The sequence below is a fragment of the Hemiscyllium ocellatum genome, chromosome 6 (genome assembly GCF_020745735.1).
Source record: "Hemiscyllium ocellatum isolate sHemOce1 chromosome 6, sHemOce1.pat.X.cur, whole genome shotgun sequence".
NCBI lineage: Eukaryota > Metazoa > Chordata > Chondrichthyes > Orectolobiformes > Hemiscylliidae > Hemiscyllium > Hemiscyllium ocellatum.
In genome coordinates, this window is record NC_083406.1 from 75,108,243 (window position 1) to 75,127,248 (window position 19,006).

Genomic DNA, 19,006 nt, shown 5'->3' on the forward strand with positions numbered 1-19,006 from the left:
TTGCTAAATCCAAATTGCATTGAGTTACTTAGAAGGGTTTATCCCCACAAGGCTCTGTGAGTTTACGACTTTGGTAAACTGTGTCTTATCAAACTTGCTTTATTAATTAGCTCCCCCACCTTACGATGTTTCTCATGTCCAGAACAAATGAATGTCTGCCCAAAGACTGGCATCCCTGTCACCAATGCCATCTTTGAAAGCTCATTGGATACTTTGACAAACCGTACCAGTCTGATCCTGCATTGTATGGGTTTGCACGTTTTCCTCAGAGATGGCGAATGGGGATTATATTTGAACACTTTGTTGGAAAGATACTAGAGGTCCTGTAAAATGGGGTGGTGCTGACATGGGATTTCCTCCTCCCCCAGAACCAGCAGTGCACACCACATCATCAGACTTTGACAGTCTACTTGGAGAATGCCACCTTGTTAAAAACAATCTCTTCTATCTGGAAGGATGCCTAGCAATGTAGGAAGAAGTCCTACATTGTGGGCGGCGCAGTGGCACAGTGGTTAGCACTGCTGCCTCACAGCGCCAGAGACCCAGGTTCAATTCCCGCCTCAGTCGACTGACTGTGTGGAGTTTGCACGTTCTCCCCGTGTCTGCGTGGGTTTCCTCCGGGTGGTCTGGTTTCCTCTGGGTGCTCCGGTTTCCTCCCACAGTCCAAAGATGTGCGGGTCAGGTGAATTGGCCATGCTAAGTTGCCTGTAGTGTGAGATAAGGGGTAAATGTAGGGGTATGGGTGGGTTGCGCTTCGGCGGGTCGTTGTGGACTTATTGGGCCGAAGGGCCTGTTTCCACACTGTAAGTAATCTAATCTAAAGTTCTTTTCCACTCTGCCAGAGTGAGTGTCATCATATTCTTTTCAATGTCTCACTCTCACCCTCTCACTTTCACTCTCACCCTACCAACCACTGTGCTGCCTATTCACTCACTTGGGTCACCTCCCACCTGCAACAAATGCAATAGCAATGCCATTAATTTTCATCTTCCTAATAACTCCCCCTTTCTCTGCTTCCAAGAGGAAAATATCCTACAACAGGGCAGAAAGAGTCAAGACAGGTGACGGGCTGCCCAATCTTTGATTCCTCATCTTTTATCCCGGTTGATCCTGACTCTGACTGTGTGCTGAGCAAGCCTTGGACTGCTACTGAAGGCTGCTGTTGACTTACTGTGGATCCCCAGAGTGAAGGTTATCCCTCTTGACTTGACTGAGGTGTGTGGGACAACCACTGTTGTTTTGTGACTGTGCTAAACAGCAAAGCAAAGGCCTGATATCTGGCTGAGGGGGAAAAGCGTGAAAATGAAGGTAAGGCAGGGAATATCCAGGTACATTCAGATTGAAAATGCGCCACAACAGAAGTGTAAAGCTTGCAGATGCAGCCTGATCAAGTCCACGTGTGGGTTGTGTGTCTGAGTGCACAGTATCCTTGCTGCAATTTTGAAGTCCAAGGTGCAGCATTAAATGCAGTAGCAGCCTGTAAGTGGATTGGAGCTGTGCCATGAGGATTCTTAGAGGCACATGTTGGATGCCAGTGCCCGTGGATGTGGGGTTTGTGTGTATGTTGATGCCCATGGACCGTGCTATGAAATGTTGGTGCCGAGTATCTAACATGGAAGTTGTTTGGAGCAAGTGACAAGCTGTATCCACCAGGAGCTCACTTTGGTTTCCCTGTCAAGTTTACCCAGTGCCTAGCTTGTTTGATAAATTTAATAAAATAGGAGACTGAATATTAATGAGGCTGTTAGCTAGGTGTTTAACAATGATCATTCTTGTTTATTAGCAACTCGCTGCTGATGCTTTGAAAACATTAGAGGTAGTGTTAGTCCTTCCCGATATCAGGTCTTGACAGCATTCTGGCAATAATAATAAGATGCGGGCTCCAGAATGTACTGTGCATGTAGCTAAGCTGTTCCTGTAGAGCTTCAACACTGGCATCTACCTGACAATGTGGGCAATTGTCCTGTACACAAAAATGCAGGAGAAATCTGATCCAATTACGACCCTGTCAATCTGCAGTGAAGTGATGGAAGATGTCATTGATGGTGCTATTAAAAACACTTGCTCAGCAATAATCTCCACACTGACACTTAGCTCTGTTCTGCCAGGACAACTTCGCTCCTGACTTTATTACAGCCATAGTTCACACATGGAAAAAGAGTTGAATTCCACAGAAGGGGTGACAGTGACTGAACTTAACATCAAGGTTGCCTTCAAGGTGTTGGCATTAAGGAGTACCAGAAAAACTGGAGTTAGTGGGAGTTGGGAAGGTGCGACAAAATCCTGAAGAAGGGCTTATGCCCCAAACGTCGATTCTCCTGCTCCTTGGATGCTGCCTGACCTGCTGTACTTTTCCAACAACACATTTTCAGCTCTGATCTCCAGCATTTGCAGTCCTCACTTTCTCCCGGGGCAAATTCTACTCTGATTAATGCATACCTAACATGCAGAAAATGATTGTGTTTGTTGAAGTTTAATTATCTTGACTCCAGGACATCTCAATTGGATTTCCACCAGGTAGTATCTAGATGCATCATCTTCAGCTGATTCATCATAAGGTCAGAAATGGAGATGTCTGCTGACGACTGCACAGCGTTCAGCACTATTTGCGACTTCTCAGATACCAAAGCCATCTGTGTTCAAATGCAGCTGGATGTGAAGTTCATCCAGGCCCGGGCTGACAAGTAACATTTGTGCAATTAGAATGCCAGGTGGTGATCATCTTCAACATCTTCATATTTCTCAGTTTCACCCAAATAACTTCCCTGAATGTATTTCTGGGAATATCCTCCCTCAGTACAGCTGTAATGCTATCCCTTATCGATGATCTTTTTAATAAGGGATAGCATTACAGCTGTACTGAGGGAGGATATTCCTGGAAATACATCCAGGGAGGTTATTTGGGTGAAACTGAGAAATATGAGAAATAAGAAAAGGATGATCACCTTATTGGGATTGTATTATAGACCCCCTAATAGCCAGAGGGAAAATGAGAAACAAATTTGTTCGGAGATCTCAGCTATATGTAAGAATAATAGGGTGGTTATGGTAGGGGGTTTTAATTTTCCAAACATAGACTGGGACTGAGCTGAAAATGTGTTGCTGGAAAAGCGCAGCAGGTCAGGCAGCATCCAAGGAACAGGAAATTCGACGTTTCGGGCATAAGCCCTTCATCAGGATGAAGGGCTTATGCCCGAAACGTCGAATTTCCTGTTCCTTGGATGCTGCCTGACCTGCTGCGCTTTTCCAGCAACACATTTTCAGCTCTGATCTCCAGCATCTGCAGACCTCACTTTCTCCTTATAGACTGGGACTGCCATAGTGTTAAGGGATTAGATGGAGAGGAATTTGTTAAGTGTGTACAAGAAAATTTTCTGATTCAGTATGTGGATGTACCTACGAAAGAAGGTGCAAAACTTGACCTACTCTTGGGAAATAAGGCAGAGCAGGTGATTGTGCTGTCAGTGGGGGAACACTTTGGGGCCAGCGACCATAATTCTATTAGATTTAAAATAGTGATGGAAAACGATAGACCAGATCTAAAAGTTGAAGTTCCAAATTTGGAGAAAGACCAATTTTGACAGTATTAGGCAAGAACTTTCAAAAGCTGATTGGGGGCAGATCTTTGCAGGTAAAGGGATGGCTGGAAAATAGGAAGCCTTCAGAAATGAGATAATGAGAGCTCAGAGACAGTGTATTCCTGTTCGGGTGAAAGGAAAGGCAGGTACTTATAGGGAATGCTGGATGACGAAAGAAATTGAGGGTTTGGTTCAGAAAAAGAAAGAAGCAAATGTAAGGTATAGACAGGATAGATCGAGTGAATCTTTAGAAGAGTGTAAAGGCAGTAGGAATATACTTAAGAGGGAAATCAGGAGGGCAAAACGGGGACTTAAGATAGCTTTGGCAAATAGAATTAAGGACAATCCAAAGGATTTTTACAAATACATTAAGGACAAAAGGGTATCTAGGGAGAGAATAGGGTCCCTCAAAGATCAGCAAGGCAGCCTTTGTGTGGAGCTGCAGAAAGTGGGGGAGATACTAAATGAGTTTTTTTCATCAGTATTTACTGTGGAAAAGGACCTGGAAGATATAGAATGTAGGGAAGTAGATGGTGACAGCTTGAAAAATATCCATATTACAGAGGAGGAAGTGCTGGATGTCATGAAATGCGTGAAGGTGGATAAATCCCCAGGACCTGATCAGGTGTACCCTAGAACTCTGTGGAAAGCTAGGGAAGTGATTGTTGGGAGTCTTGCTGTGATATTTGTATCATCGATAGCCACAGGTGAGGTGTCGGAAGACTGGAGGTTGGCAAACGTGGTACCTCTGTTTAAGAAGGGTGGTAAGGACAAGCTAGGGAACTATAGATCAGTGAGCCTGACTTTAGGTTGGTGGGCAGGTTGTTGGAGGGAATCCTGAGGGACAGGATGGACATGTATTTGGAAAGGCAAGGACTGATTAGGGATAGTCAACATGGGAAATCATGTCTCACAAACTTGATTGAGGTTTTTTAAGAAGTAACAAACAGGATTGATGTGGGCAGAGCAGTAGATGTGATCTATATGGACCAGTAAGGCATTCGACAAGGTCCCCCGTGGGATACTGGTGAACAAGGTTACATCTCATGGAATACAGGGAGAATTAGCCATTTGGATGCAGAACTGTCTCAAAGGTAGAATTCCGAGGGTGATAGTGGAGGGTTGTTTTTCAGACTGGAGGCCTGTGACTAGTGGAGTGGCCACAAGGGTCGGTGCTGGATCCACTACTTTTTGTCATTTATATAAATGATTTGAATGCAAGCATAAGAGATACAGTTAGTAAGTTTGTAGATATCACCAAAATTGGAGGTGTCGTGGACAGCGAAGAGGGTTACCTCAGATTACAACAGGATCTTGATCAGATGGCCATTGAGCTGAGATGGAATTTAATTCAGCTAAATATGAGGTGCTGCATTTTGGGAAAGCAAATCTTAGCAGGACTTAATGGAAAGCTCCTTGGGAGTGTAGCTGAACAAAGAGACCTTGCATTACAGGTTCACAGCTCCTTGAATGTGGAGTCGCTGGTGGATAGGATAGTGAAGAAGGTGTTTGGTATGCTTTCCTTTATTGGCCAGAGTATTGAGTTCAGAAGTTGGGAGGTCATGTTGCAGCTGTAGGACATTGGTTAGACCACTGTTGGAATATTACGTGCATTTCTGGTCTCCTTCCTATCAGAAGGATGTTGTGAAATTTGAAACGGTTCAGAAAAGATTTAGAAGGCTGTTGCCAGGGTTGGAGGAGTTGAGTTATCGGGAGAGATTGAACAGACTGGGACTGTTTTCCCTGGAGGGTTGGAGGCTGAGGGGTGACCTTATAGAGGTTTACAAAATTATGAGGGGGATGGATAGGATAAATAGACAAAGTCTTTTCCCTGGGGTGGGAGAGTCCAGAACTAGAGGGCATAGGTTTAGGGTGAGAGGGGAAAGACTTAAAAGAGACCTAAGGGGCAACCTTTTCATACAGAAGATGGTACATGTAAGGTTTGAGCTACCAGAGGAAATGGTGGAGGCTGGTACTATTGCAACATTTAAGAGGCATTTGGATGGGCGTGTGAATAGGAAAGGTTTGTAGGGATATAGGCCGGGTGCTGGCAGGTGGGACTAGATTGGGTTGGGATATCTGATTGGCATGGACCGGTTTTTGTGTGGTACATCTCTCTGACTTTGTGACTTTATAACAAGAGAGAAACAAGCCATTGTCCCTTAACATTTAATGGCATCATCACAGTTTTGTGTAAATAATATAAAGATTCTCATTTATAAGTCAATGTTTTCACTTCTAGACAGTGTTGACTATTGTGAATTTTTAACATCGTTCGTCTTTGTTCTTCCTGATCCAACTATGTCAGTTGGATTTATTTTGTACACGTGACAAGTAATTGTTTTGGAGAAGGTTCATTTCCACTTCATTGTATCAGTGTTCATTTTGGATTACTGTGAACTTGCACTGTAAGCAAATACAGTGTAGATTGATGTGTATGTATTTGGTGTCAGCGGGCTTTGTCTATTGCATGCCTGTTCATTCTAGGTTTAATTGAAAGTATTCTTTAAAATCTGGGTTGGAATATTTTCGCTGCGAAAAGATGCTGGATGGGTTTGGATTGTTTTCATTTTGCAGAGAAGGCTGAAAGAGAACCCGATAGAGGTGCATACATTCTGAGCGGCATAGGTAGGGTGGATATGAAGCAGTTGTTTCACTTAGATGAAGAGATCACAAGGGGAATAATTATAAGGTGAAGGGCAGGAGGTTTTGGGGGGATTTGAGGAAAAATATTTTCAGCCAGAGAGTGGTGAGAATCTGGAATGAAGCGCCTGGGGCATGTGGTAGTTGATGTGCTACTTTTAAAAATTATGTGGATGCGCTCTTGAAATGTCATAACATTCAAGGCTATGGGTCTAGTGCTGGAAAGTGGGTTAATGTAGATGGGTTAGCGCAGACTTGAAAGCTGTTCTGTGCTGTATCACTTTCTGACTGACTGCCTATTCCTCTGTTTTGATTGCTCCAATTCACCTGCACTTGTGAAGGAGTATACCTGTACTCGACTATATGAGGCTCTGACTGCAAGGTAGAATGTGATTGGTCCAAGATGGGGGAGGAGTGAGAACAGTTTGAGCAGAACTCTGGCTTCCATTTTCTCCCTCTCCATTTTTTCTTCAATGGCTGCCTCTGCAAGAGCTGGAAAGGTCTTTGTAGTATTTCTAAGAACCATTAGCTAACTTTACTCCATTCTACTTTAACTTGTAGCTCGGATCTGTAGGCTATCAGTGAGAGCTCACATTCACTTGCATGCCTGTTGTAATATAAATTGTGGGATTTAAATGCATAAAATTTAAATGATATTTGGTGTGAGTTTGACTTTCTGGTTTTGAGTTAGTAACATATGGATTTTCTCTGTATGTGAAGTTAACTAACTTGTAAGTAGTTTTGTAACCCTGGTGATTTCTTTCAAAAATAGCTTTTGAAGCCTGGCTGCAGTGTGAATGGATGTTCCTGACTCATGGACTTTTGTTTATTAGATTATTTTGCAACTCAGCATGGTAAATAATGGAGCCTTAAAGGTTTTTTAGAGTTCTGAAATTTGTTTTATTTTAAACTTAAGGGAAACACCCATAATGAAGAGACTTTTAGTTTCACTTTTGATTTTGAGAGGGGCAGTCCTGTGAAGACCTTGATGTGGAGGTGCCGGTGTTGGAATGGGTTGGACAAAATCAAAAGTTACATGACACCAGGTTATATTCCAACAAGTTTGTTTGAAATCACAAGCTTTCAGAATGCTGCTCCTTTGCTCCGATAGCTTGTGATTTCAAATAAACCTGTTGGACTATACCCTGGTGTTGTGTGACTTCTGACTGTAAAGACCTTGGAATAGGATGGCTGAGTGGAAAGGTGCTCCTAAGAAGGGTGTACTAACTTAGATTACCTTGGGCTGAAGAATGAATGTTAGTTCCATATTAGAAGTGTTGAGACTGAAACACTGAAGCATTTACTTAAAGCTGTGTGTACAGCAAAGCTCTGGTTTGTGGCTGCTCAAAGAAGAAGCCATCACGATTCCAGTTTAAACTCTGAAGTTGTAAGTGACTTAAGCCGATAGAGCTGTTAGATTCAGGGACTATAATGTGAGTATTGTACAAGTAGTGTTTTGGGAACAGTAATGGGATGTGTTTTGGGTGTGTGCAAAAACTGTTTTGCTTCTTTCAACTTATGAAGGAGTGTTTTGGGATTAATGGGATAATACTTTTACTTTGTGTTTAAAGACTTTGAATTTTGTGTGCTAACTAGATTGTTTGGATTATTCTATTTCATCTTCATTCCTTCCAAAATACTTCCCTTTCAATGTTAAAGTAAAACCTGCAGAATGTGCTTATATTTCAATGAAAGACAATTTTGTTAAATCATATTTTCATTTGTTATGGTTTTAACAAGCCAGGTTCCTGTCTGGAATCTGACTTGTCTAGTCACAACATCAGCTGGGATCACATTGTTTCACTTGAGATTGGGAAGTGGAAATTAATGCTGTTTGTCACATTGATTACAGGTTATTTGTGCCTTTTTAAAACCAATTAAAACTGGCTACTATTTGTAATGCAGGAATGAGGAATTAAAATTGTCAGCCAAGTAAGTTAGATAAGAAGCAAATGACGATGCAGCATATCTAAGAGCAGGTAGTCCACATTTAAATGCCCATGGTTTCTGTTTACTTTGCCGACAGCCTTTCATAATAGATCTACTTTCAAAGGGGTACGATGGAAATCTTGATTTTTAGAGAAACAGGTGGTACTTTCAAATTGATGCTGAACTATTTATTGTACTTACAGTAAAATATGTAAAGTGCACATTGTCATTACCAATGCTAAAATTGCAATTTAAGCAGCCCCAGGCTTGATAATATGAATGAAAGAGAATATTCCTTTTCCGAGAGGAAATACTCCAGACTGAAATATTTTCTGTTTTCACTCTCTATCACTCAGTTCATAGATGGATGGAAAGAAGTGGGAAAAATAATGTTTGGAAGGGGCCAGTGTGCAGGTATAGAAGCATAGCCTCTACCTGCACTGTAGGGAATCTATTTGGCCCATCGAGTCTGCACTGACCGTCCGAAGAGCATCCGATTTCTACCCACAGCCCCACTTAACTTGCACTTCCCTGGACACAATGGCAATTTAGCATGGCCAATCCACTTAACTTGAACATACAGTAATAGAGATAAACAGCATGGAAACAGTCCCTTCAGTCCAACTTGTTCATGCCGACCAGATATCCAAAATAAATCTAGTCCCATTTGCCAGCACTTGGCCCATATCCCCCTAAAGCCTTCCTATTCATATACCCATCCAGATGCCTTTTAAATGTAATTGTGCCAAGCTCCACCACTTCCTCTGGTAGCTCATTCCATACATGCACCACCCTCTGTATGAAAAAACTGCCCCTCAGGTCCCTTTTAAATCCTTCCTCTCTCACCTTAAACCTATGCCCTCAAGTTTTGGACTCACTGATGCCAGGGAAAAGACCTTGTTTATGGTCCTCCACACTCCAGGGAAAGTAACCCTAGTCTATGCAGCCGCTACCTATAGTTCATTCCCTCCAACCCTGGTAACGTCCTTGTAAATCTTTTCTGAACTCTTTCAACATCCTTCCTGTAGCAGGAAGCTCAGAATTGCACACAGTATTCCAAAAGTGGCCTAACCAATGTCCTGTACAGCCGCAATATGACATCCCAACTCCTATACTCAATGCTCTGACCAATAAAGGAAAGCATACCAAATACATGCTTCACTATCGTCTCGACCTTTGACTTCACTTTCAAGGAACTATGAACCTGCAATCCAAGATCTCTTTGTTCAGCAACACTCCCCAGGAGCTTAGAATTAAATGTATAACTCTTGCCTTAATTTGCCTTTCCAAAATGCAGTACCTCACATTTATCTAAATTAAACTTCATCTGCACTCCTCTGCCCATTGGCCCATCTGATCCGTTGTACTTTTGTGGTAACCTTCTTTGCTGTCCACTACACCTCCAATTTTGGTGTCATCTGCAAACTTGCTAACTATATCTCCTATGTTCACATCCAAATCATTTATATAAATGATAAAAAACAGTGGACCCAGCACCAATCCTTGTGGCACACCATTGGTCACAGGTCTCTGGCCTGAAAAACAACCCTCCACCACCACCCTCTGTCTTCTACCTTTGAGCTAGTTCTATATCCAAATGGCTACTTTTTCATATATTCCATGTGATCTCACCTTGCTAACCGGTCTACCATGAGGAACCGTGTGAAATGCCTTATTGAAATCCGTATGGATCACATCCACCGTGATTCCACGTTCAAGGAACTAAGAACCTGTACTCCAAGATGTGTTTATTCAGCAACACTCCACAGGATTTTATTATTGAGTGTTTAAGTCCTTCTTTGGGCAATGGGGGGGAAACCCATGCAGACATGGGGAGAAAGTGCAAACTCCAGTTAGACAGTCACCCAAGTCTGGAATTGAAACTGGGTCCCTAACCACTGAGCCACTGTGCCACCCAAAGGTGAGCAGAAATTAAAGGTACAGGAGTAGATCATCTGATGTGTTGCTTTATCCATGGATTCCCTGAGACACCAAACATCTGTCTATCACAGAGATCTTGATCGGTTGGGACAATGGTCTGAGGAGCGGAAGATGGAATTTAATTTAGTTAAATATGAGGTTTTGCATTTTGATAAAATAAACAAGGCAGGACTTATACAATTAAAAATATAGTCTTGGGTAGTCATGTTGAGGCTGTACAGAATGTTGCTGAGGCCTCTTATGGAGTACTATGTCCAATTCTGGTTGCCCTGTTATTGGAAGGATATTACCAAGTTGGAGGGGGTTCAGAAATGATTGACCAGGATGTAAGGTTTGAATTAAAAGGAAAAGCCCAATAGGCTGGCACTTTGTTCACTGGAGCCTAGGAGGGTGAGGTGTGACTTTGTAGAAGTTTTTAAATGGTAGGTATTTTTTCCCTATGGTGGGGGACTTCAGGAGTAGGGGCATATGCTTAAGGTGAGAGGAGAAAGATTTAAAAAGGGTGTGAGGCAACTTTTTTCCACAGTGATGTAAAATGCTGTGTGGAAGGAAATTCCAGAGGAAGTGGTGGATGTGAGTACAGTTACAATATTTAAAAGACATTTGGATAAAAGAGGTTTGCAGGGATATGGGCCAAGTGCAGGCAGGTGGGACTAGTTTAGTTTGGTATTATAGTCGACAGGGACTGGTTGAACTGAAAAATCTGTTCCTATGCTGTATGACTCTATGACTTTATTACTCTATCTGAAATTATGGAGACTTTACGACCCTCTGAGGCAGTGAATTCCAATGATTCACAACCCATTGTGTGAAGAAATTTCTTCTCATCTTAGCCTCTTATCCAAAGACTACCCTGACATTTTGTATTCTTTCAGTAGTGGAAACAGTCTATTCTAGCAAATCCTTTTAGAATCTTGTACATTTCAATGATGTAACCTTTCATTCTGCTAAGGTCCAGAGTATGTAAGTCCAATTTTCTTTGAATCCTCAATAATCACTTCACCCCAGAGATGAATTTATTGAACCTCCAATGTAAGTAAATATTTTCTTAAACATAGTGACCAAAAACACACAGTGTGCGCCAGATATTCAAAGGGAGCAAGGAATAAACAAGGAAACTACAGGCTGCTCACTTTAACCCCAGGGATGGGGAAACTATTGGAAGCAATTCTCAGGGACATAACTTGCCTACGTTTGTAGAGGCAGGGATTAATCAAGAGCAATCAGCATGGTTGTGTTCAGGGAAGGTCATGTCTGACCAAATTTACTGAATTTTTCTCGGAGGTTATCAGGTGTATAGATGAGGACATACACCTCTTACTTGGACTACAGCAAGGCTTTTGATTAGGGCCCTCATGGGAGACATAGCAAAGATGAGAGCCTATGGGATCCAAGCAAGTTTCACAAATTGGATCCACAGTTGGCTGACTGGAAGAAAGCAGAGGGTGATGGTTGAGGAATGTTTTTCGGTTAGAAGGCTGTGTTCAATGAGGTCCCACAGGAGTCAATGTTGGGGTCCTTGCTGTTGTGGTACATATACATGATTTAGATGTGACAGTAGTAGGGAGGATCAGTGAGTTAACATATACAAAAATTGGTGGAATGATAAATAGTGAAGCGGATAACTTAGAGTATAAGAGGATGGGCCAATCAGTGGCAAATAGAATTCAATATGGAGAAGTGTGAGGTGATACACTTTGGAGCATAAACAAGGGAAGGGAATACATGAAGAATGGTAGGACCCTGGAAAACACAGAGGATCAGAGGGACCTTAGTGTGCATGTCCAACAGTCCTCTAAGATATCAGGACAAGTGGATAAAGTGATTGAGGCTTAAGAGTTTAAGAGAAGCGGTGGGTTATGCTGACATTGTATCAAATATTAGTAGGGCCACAGCCTGTGTATTGTGTGCAGTTCTGGAATCTAACATTATCGGAGGAGTGTGATAGCACTGGAGAGCATTCAGATTAGATTAGATTACTTACAGTGTGGAAACAGGCCCTTCGGCCCAACAAGTCCACACCGACCCGCCGAAGCACAACCAACCCATGCAACGACATTTACCCCTTACCTAACACTACGGGCAATTTAGCTTGGCCAATTCACCTAACCCGCACATCTTTGGACTGTGGGAGGAAACCGGAGCACCCGGAGGAAACCCACGCAGACATGGGGAGAACGTGCAAACTCCACACAGTCAGTCGCCTGAGGCGGGAATTGAACCTGGGTTTCTGCGCTGTGAGGCAGCAGTGCTAACCACTGTGCCACTGTGCCGCCCACCAGAGGAGATTTACTATGTTGCTTGGACTGGAGAGTTTCATTTATGAAGCGAGATTGGATAGACTATGTCAGAGCAGAGGAGATTGAGAAGGACATAATTGAAACATATAAAATTATAAAGGGCAGAGATAGGAAGAATTGTTCTCCCTTGCTGCATGGCCAACGACCATAGATTTAAGGGAAGGGGCAGAATGTTTACAGGAAATGTGGGGAAAAGCTTTGTTTGGAATCTGGAACTCTGATTGTAACGGTGGTAGATGCAGAAACCCTCATAACATTTAAGATGTATTTAAATGTGTACTTGTGACAACAAGGCATACAAGGTCTAGTGTTGGAAAATGGGATTAGAATGGTTAGGTGATTGTTTTTGACCAAGGTAGATGCAGTGGGCTGAAGGATCCTTTTCCATGCTGTAAAAGTTGCCATTATCCTTTTGGACAATTCGGCTGTTCTTTTGTTAGAGTGGTGCTAGTTTAACACAAGGGTCAGCACACCTAAGGTAAGAGGAGAGATTGAGAAGGAGAGACCTTTCTGGTAACGTAAGCCAGTACAGGATTTGGACCTATGCTGTTGGTGTCACTCTGTATTGCAAACTAGCCTTTCACACCAACTTAGCTAACTGTCCCCCAGTTTTCTATAAGTATGACTCATGGTAGATCCAGTTTACAGCAGACAAGTGAACTGATATATTTTGATAGAATGAATAAGAAGAGGAAATGTCAACAAAAGGGTACAATTCCAAAAAGGATACAGGAACAGGGAAATTCGAGCTGTGTGTGCACGTCATTGAATGGCAATGTTTGAATTTATGTATGTAGGAGGGTGGATGGTGAAAGTGGTAAAACTGGCATATGTGATCCTGACTTTGTATAAAATTTCAAAGCATAGAAGTTACAATTAATATTTGTAGGACAGTGGAGTATTATATCCAGCCCTGGACTCTGGAATTTAAGAAAGATTTGAAAGCTTTAGAGGGGATGTGTTATTGATTTCTGAGAGTATTTCCCGCTGTTTTTCTCCCCTTTTGAGGGAAAAGTAGCCAAACCATTGAAATCATCCTGAAGCCTCAACACTCACCACAACTTAATTGAGCTGCTCTTCCCCATTCTAACCTGTATGTGTGTGCCTGAAAAGTCAATATTTTATCATTTGATTTAATCCGGGTTGTGTACAACCAAAGCTAACCTACATTTTCTTTAAAATTCAAGAAAAACAGTCTGCCTGTGTCTTTTGTGATCGGAACAGGTAGCCAGTTAAACACACACTGTATTGTGGCTCAGTGGTTAGCACTGCTGCTTCACAACTTCAGGGATCGGGGTTCAGTTCTAGCTGCGGGCGACTGTCTGTGTGGAGTTTGCACATTCTTCCTATGTCTGCATGGGTTTCCTCCCACAGTTGAAAGATGTGCAGGTTAGGTGAATTGGCCATGTAAAATGGCCCATAGTGTTCAGAGATGTGAAGGCTAAGTGCATTAATCAGGGAAAATGTAGAGTTCAACGTTTGTGAGAAGATTTGTAGCTTAGGTGCTCATTGTTGTGGTTCTGTTCACCGAGCTAGGAATTTGTGTTGCAGACGTTTCATCCCCTGTCTGGGTGACATCCTCAGTGCTTGGGAGCCTCCTGTGAAGTGCTTGATGTTTCCTCTGGCATTTATAGTGGTTTGTCTCTGCCGCTTCCGGTTGTCAGTTCCAGCTGTCCGCTGCAGTGGCCGGTATGTTGGGTCCAGTATACGAAACGGCTGCAATACAAATTATCAAGCTCGGCGAACAGAACCACAACAAAATGTAGAGTAATAGGGTAGGGGAATGGGTCTGGGTGGGATTCTCTTTGAAGAGTCGATGTGGACGTATCGGACCAAATGGCCTGTGTTCACACTGTAGGGATTCTATGATGAGAATTGACAAGAGTATCTCTTGTAGTCAAATAGAGTGGAAAAAGAGGAAGCCATTTGATTCCTGCTTAGCTGATCATAACACTAGCTGCATTGTTTTTATAAACAACTGAGTCTTTGAATTTAAATGACTTCCTTTGATGTTGTAACCATCCATAACTTTGGAATTCTTTGTATGCAATAAGTGGTCATGGGTAAACGTGATGTTAACCTGCTGTATTTGGTTTGGTAGTCCAATAGTTGGATGTTAATTCCCTGCCACAATGAAAAATTGATTGATAAACCTACTTTCTCAAACGTCTAGGTACGTGATACTTTTCTCTGAATTGTAATGTTAAACTTCATCCATATGTCTCAACATTGCACCACTTGTGGCACCAAAAGGCAGCGGCAACATTTCCAGTTCTTTTTTTTCATTTTCAGCCTCATGTAGATGAAGCCAAACGAGCTGTGGGAAATATAAAGCCAGAATCACTCTCAGAAATCCGGTCACTACGAATGCCACCTGATGTCATCAGGGATATTTTGGAGGGAGTGTTACGTTTGATGGGTATTTTTGATACCTCATGGGTCAGCATGAAAAGGTGAGGATTTTTGAGGTAGTAATCCATATTGTATCAGACAATCAGGATGTTGTATTGTTCATGTTCAAATGCTGCATTTATTGTGTGTACCATCATCTCTCATGTTCAAATGCAGCATTCGTGCACAGGATAATTGTAGACATTTCATTTTATGTCTGTATAAAACATACTAAATTGAGGATGTTTTGAATTAGAAACATTCCCCTATTTTCATCTACTGGTAATGGTATGTGATATGACGGCCACTTGATTCGATAAAGTTCAAAGGTTTTTCTTTGCTGTGCCAAAATAGCTTGGTTTCATTGTCAACTAATTTTTTTCTTGCTACCAAAGTGTGACGTTCTCAATTCCAGTAAGTTTTCTTGTGGTCTGTAATCAAGATTGGATCAAATAATATAATTTAAGGATATATTTTTAGTCTGTTCTTCATTTAATGTTATTCCTATCTTACAAAATTATAAGAAGCTACTGTTTGATTTTTAGAATGTAGTTTAAATTGTATTCATTCCCTGTTCAAAGCTTCCCTTTATCTGGCCTCTTCCTCCCGTAGATGGACTCCAGAGAACCCATCAAGTTGTATTCAGAATTAAGGCTTGTTGATGATTCTTGTAGCCTGGGATGATGAGGTCAATTGTAAAATCCCAGACCTGTGTTTCTTCAGGACTCTTTTTTTTGTTTCAGATTTCCAACATTTGCAGTACTTTGTTTATCTTCATCTCAGCATTGGTTCTTCACTTTTAATTAAAAGAACAATTGTAGAAAGGACAAAATCACTTTTTTGTGCATATAATTAAGTGGTTTTGCATTAGCTGAACAAGTTAGTTCCCATGCTAATATGAAACCAATGAGATGTAGCCTGATTTTAGGTGTTATAGAGTCACAGAGTCATTTATCCTGGAAACAGACCCTTTTGGTTCAACTAGTCCATGCTGACTATGTTCCCAAACTAAACTAGTCCCACTTGCCTCAGATTGGCACATATTCCTTCAAACCTTTCTTATTAATATACTTATCTAAATGTCTTTTAAATGTTATAACCATACCTGTATCCACCACTTCCTCTGGCAGTTTATTCACGCAACCATTCTTGTCTAAAACAAAAGTTGCTCCTCATTTTCTTTTTAAATCTTTCTCCTCTCACCTTAAAAATGTGCTCCTAGTTTTGAACTCCACCACCCTCAGGCAAAGACTTTTGCTATTCACCTTGTTTATGCCTCTCATGATTTTAAACACCCCCATAAGGTCATGTCTCAACCTCTTGTACTCCAGTGAAAAATTGTTGTGGTTCTGCTCACCGAGCTAGGAATTTGTGTTGCAGACGTTTCGTCCCCTGTCTAGGTGACATTCTCAGTGCTTGGGAGCCACCTGTGAAGCGCTTCTGTGAAGTTTCCTCCGGCATTTATAGTGGTTTGTCTCTGCCGCTTCCGGTTGTCAGTTCCAGCTGTCCGCTGCAGTGGCCGGTATATTGGGTCCAGGTCGCTGCGTTTGTTGATAGAATCTGTGGATGAGTGCCATGCCTCTAGGAATTCCCTGGCTGTTCTCTGTTTGCCTTGATAGTAATGTTGTCCCAATCGAACTCATGTTGCTTGTCATCTGCGTGTGTGGCTACTCAGGATAGCTGGTCATGTCGTTTCGTGGCTAGTTGGTGTTCATGGATACGGATCGTTAGCTGTCTTCCTGTTTGTCCTATGTAGTGTTTTGTGCAGTCCTTGCATGGGATTTTGTACACTACGTTGGTTTTGCTCATGCAGGGTATCGGGTCCTTTGTCCTGGTGAGTTGTTGTCTGAGAGTGGCTGTTGGTTTGTGTGCTGTTATGAGTCCTAGTGGTCACAGTAGTCTGGCTGTCAGTTCAGAAATATTCTTAATGTATGGCAAAATGTCCCATTTTAATCCCAGTGAAAAATGTCCCAGCCTATCCAGCCTACTTTTCTAACTCAAACCTTCCATTCCTGGCAACATCATGGTAAGTCTTTTCTGAAGCTTCTCCAAATTAATAACATTCTTTTTTAGCAGGGTGACCAGAACTGCTCACAGTACTCCTGAAGAAGCCTCATCAATGTCTTGTAAAGCCTCAACATGACTTTCCAACTCCTATACTCTGTGGTCTGGATAATGAAAACAAGTGTGCTAAATGCCTTCTTAACCACCCTATTTATCTGTGACACAAATTTCAAGAAATTATGTACCTATGTTCCCTAGGTCTCTCTGTTCTACAGCACTACCTTGTTCAGCTCAGTGTTTTAAAGAGTCAACAGAAGAATCTTTATATTTGTTGAATGTTCTTCTTAGGAAAAGATTCCAAACACCTCTGGTATAAGTAAACAAATATTCAATGGAGTGATATCTGAAGCCAAATCATGCATTGTATTTATTAGTTGAAAAAAGTGGTTGCTTTTTGAAAATGGTTAAATGTACTTTAGCTCTTTTATTTAAAAAAAGGCTTGATACCAATTATTTCTCCACACAAACAAAACATATTTTACACAAAATAGTTTGTAATATAATGAGGTGTCAATGCCTGATTTGAAAGAACTTGGCACTTTAACATGTGATTTTGATTATCACAGTTTCTTGGCAAAACGGGGAGTGAGAGAAGAGATAGCAACTTTTGATGCCTGGAATATCAGCAGAGAAATACGAGAGAGTGTAGAAGGACTCTTACAGAAAAACAGTGCTTCATTTGACCCCAAGGTATAATTGATAATAGAAGGTTGTTTTGTGTAAGTTTATTAGAAATAAGTAAGTGAATGACAGTTGGAAAATAAAACAATTAATGCTGTTTGTTCATTAAATTTTCTTGACATCAGAATGAACCATGATTTTTGTTTTGATATTGCTAGAAACTCTTGCAGTTGTAATAATCTGAAGTTCAAATTTATTTTGTTTGTATTGTGTGAAATCTGTGAAATGTGCTATGAATTTGATAATTTACAGAATGCCAAGCGCGCCAGTGCTGCGGCTGCTCCATTGGCTGCATGGGTCCGAGCTAATGTGAAATATTCATATGTGCTGGAGAAGATTCAACCTCTTGAAAAAGAACAGGCTGCATTAGTTGAGTGAGTACTTAAAGATTGTGTCAGTAATTCTTCTCTATATATTTTATTGATTTATGTTGCTTGATTCTCATCTTTGTGAAGTATTTCCTGTTGTCTGTGTTCAAAGTGGAGGGGAAATCTGTATGGTAGTGTACCATCTGCTCATTATTTGCATGCAGAATAATTGATGTCAGGGATTGAATTACAACGGTATAGAATAATGGAGGAAATATCAGTCATATACTAAATCTTGTGGGAAACCCAAGGGCTTTATAAATAAAAACAAACCTGAACCTAGATACCAGGTTATGGAATATAACTTACTATCTGACATCTGTTATTAAATAGATATATACTGCTCACATTTTAAGTACAGCTCTTCAATATTGTTTGAAGAGAAAGAAAGTTGCCAATGATGCTCCTCTTGTGCTCTTCAGGAAAAGTGAAAGAATGCCAAATTTCTGACAAATACAACATTAAATACAACATTTTATATACCACAGGGTTAGGAGTTGTTGATTTGTTGGTTACTCGATTCTCATTGTCCAAAGCATACTTTCAAATGCAGGATATATATTGTCTGTCAACCAAAGGAATATGTTCAAGCTTTGTGCCGTTTCAGTAGAAGAGAAGCATATAATTCCCTCATGTTTTTTCTCTGTCAATGCTTTGTCCAAGCATGCAAAAGAACTTGGAACACTGGGACAGGAGGAGGCCCTTTGTCTCAGCTGTATTATTTAATAAGATCATGGAAGACGTAGTTATGGTCTTAATTGCATTTTCCTGTCTGCTTATCATAACATCTGATTCCTGTATTAAAAAAAAACTCTTTAAATGAATTCAAAGACCCAAACTTCAACATACTCATGACCTCTAATGGGATAAAAGCATCTCTTTATCTCTGTCTTATAAGGAAGATCTCTTATTCTTAGGCTGTACCCTCTTCCTCTTGTCTGCTGCACAACACATTACTTAATAAAATCACCATTTCTAAATGCCAGTGTGTATCGGCCTAATCTGTTCAACCTTTCTTTATAATATAATGCCCTTCATCCCAGGAAAGAATCAATTGAACTCTTTCTAAATTGGATCTAAGATACCCTTTTTCAAATAAGGAGTTCAAAGT

At 41.2% G+C, this 19,006-nt stretch overlaps 1 protein-coding gene across 1 annotated transcript in view; it reads left to right on the plus strand.

Annotated features, from left to right (window-relative positions):
• The window catches only part of dync2h1 (dynein cytoplasmic 2 heavy chain 1), a 561,613-nt gene that overhangs the window by 229,836 nt on the left and 312,771 nt on the right, over positions 1-19,006 (plus strand). The window contains exons 58-60 of the mRNA XM_060826048.1: positions 14,684-14,844; positions 17,413-17,536; positions 17,780-17,901. Coding sequence (XP_060682031.1) covers positions 14,684-14,844; positions 17,413-17,536; positions 17,780-17,901 — 407 coding nt within the window. The remainder of the gene's footprint in view (positions 1-14,683; positions 14,845-17,412; positions 17,537-17,779; positions 17,902-19,006) is intronic.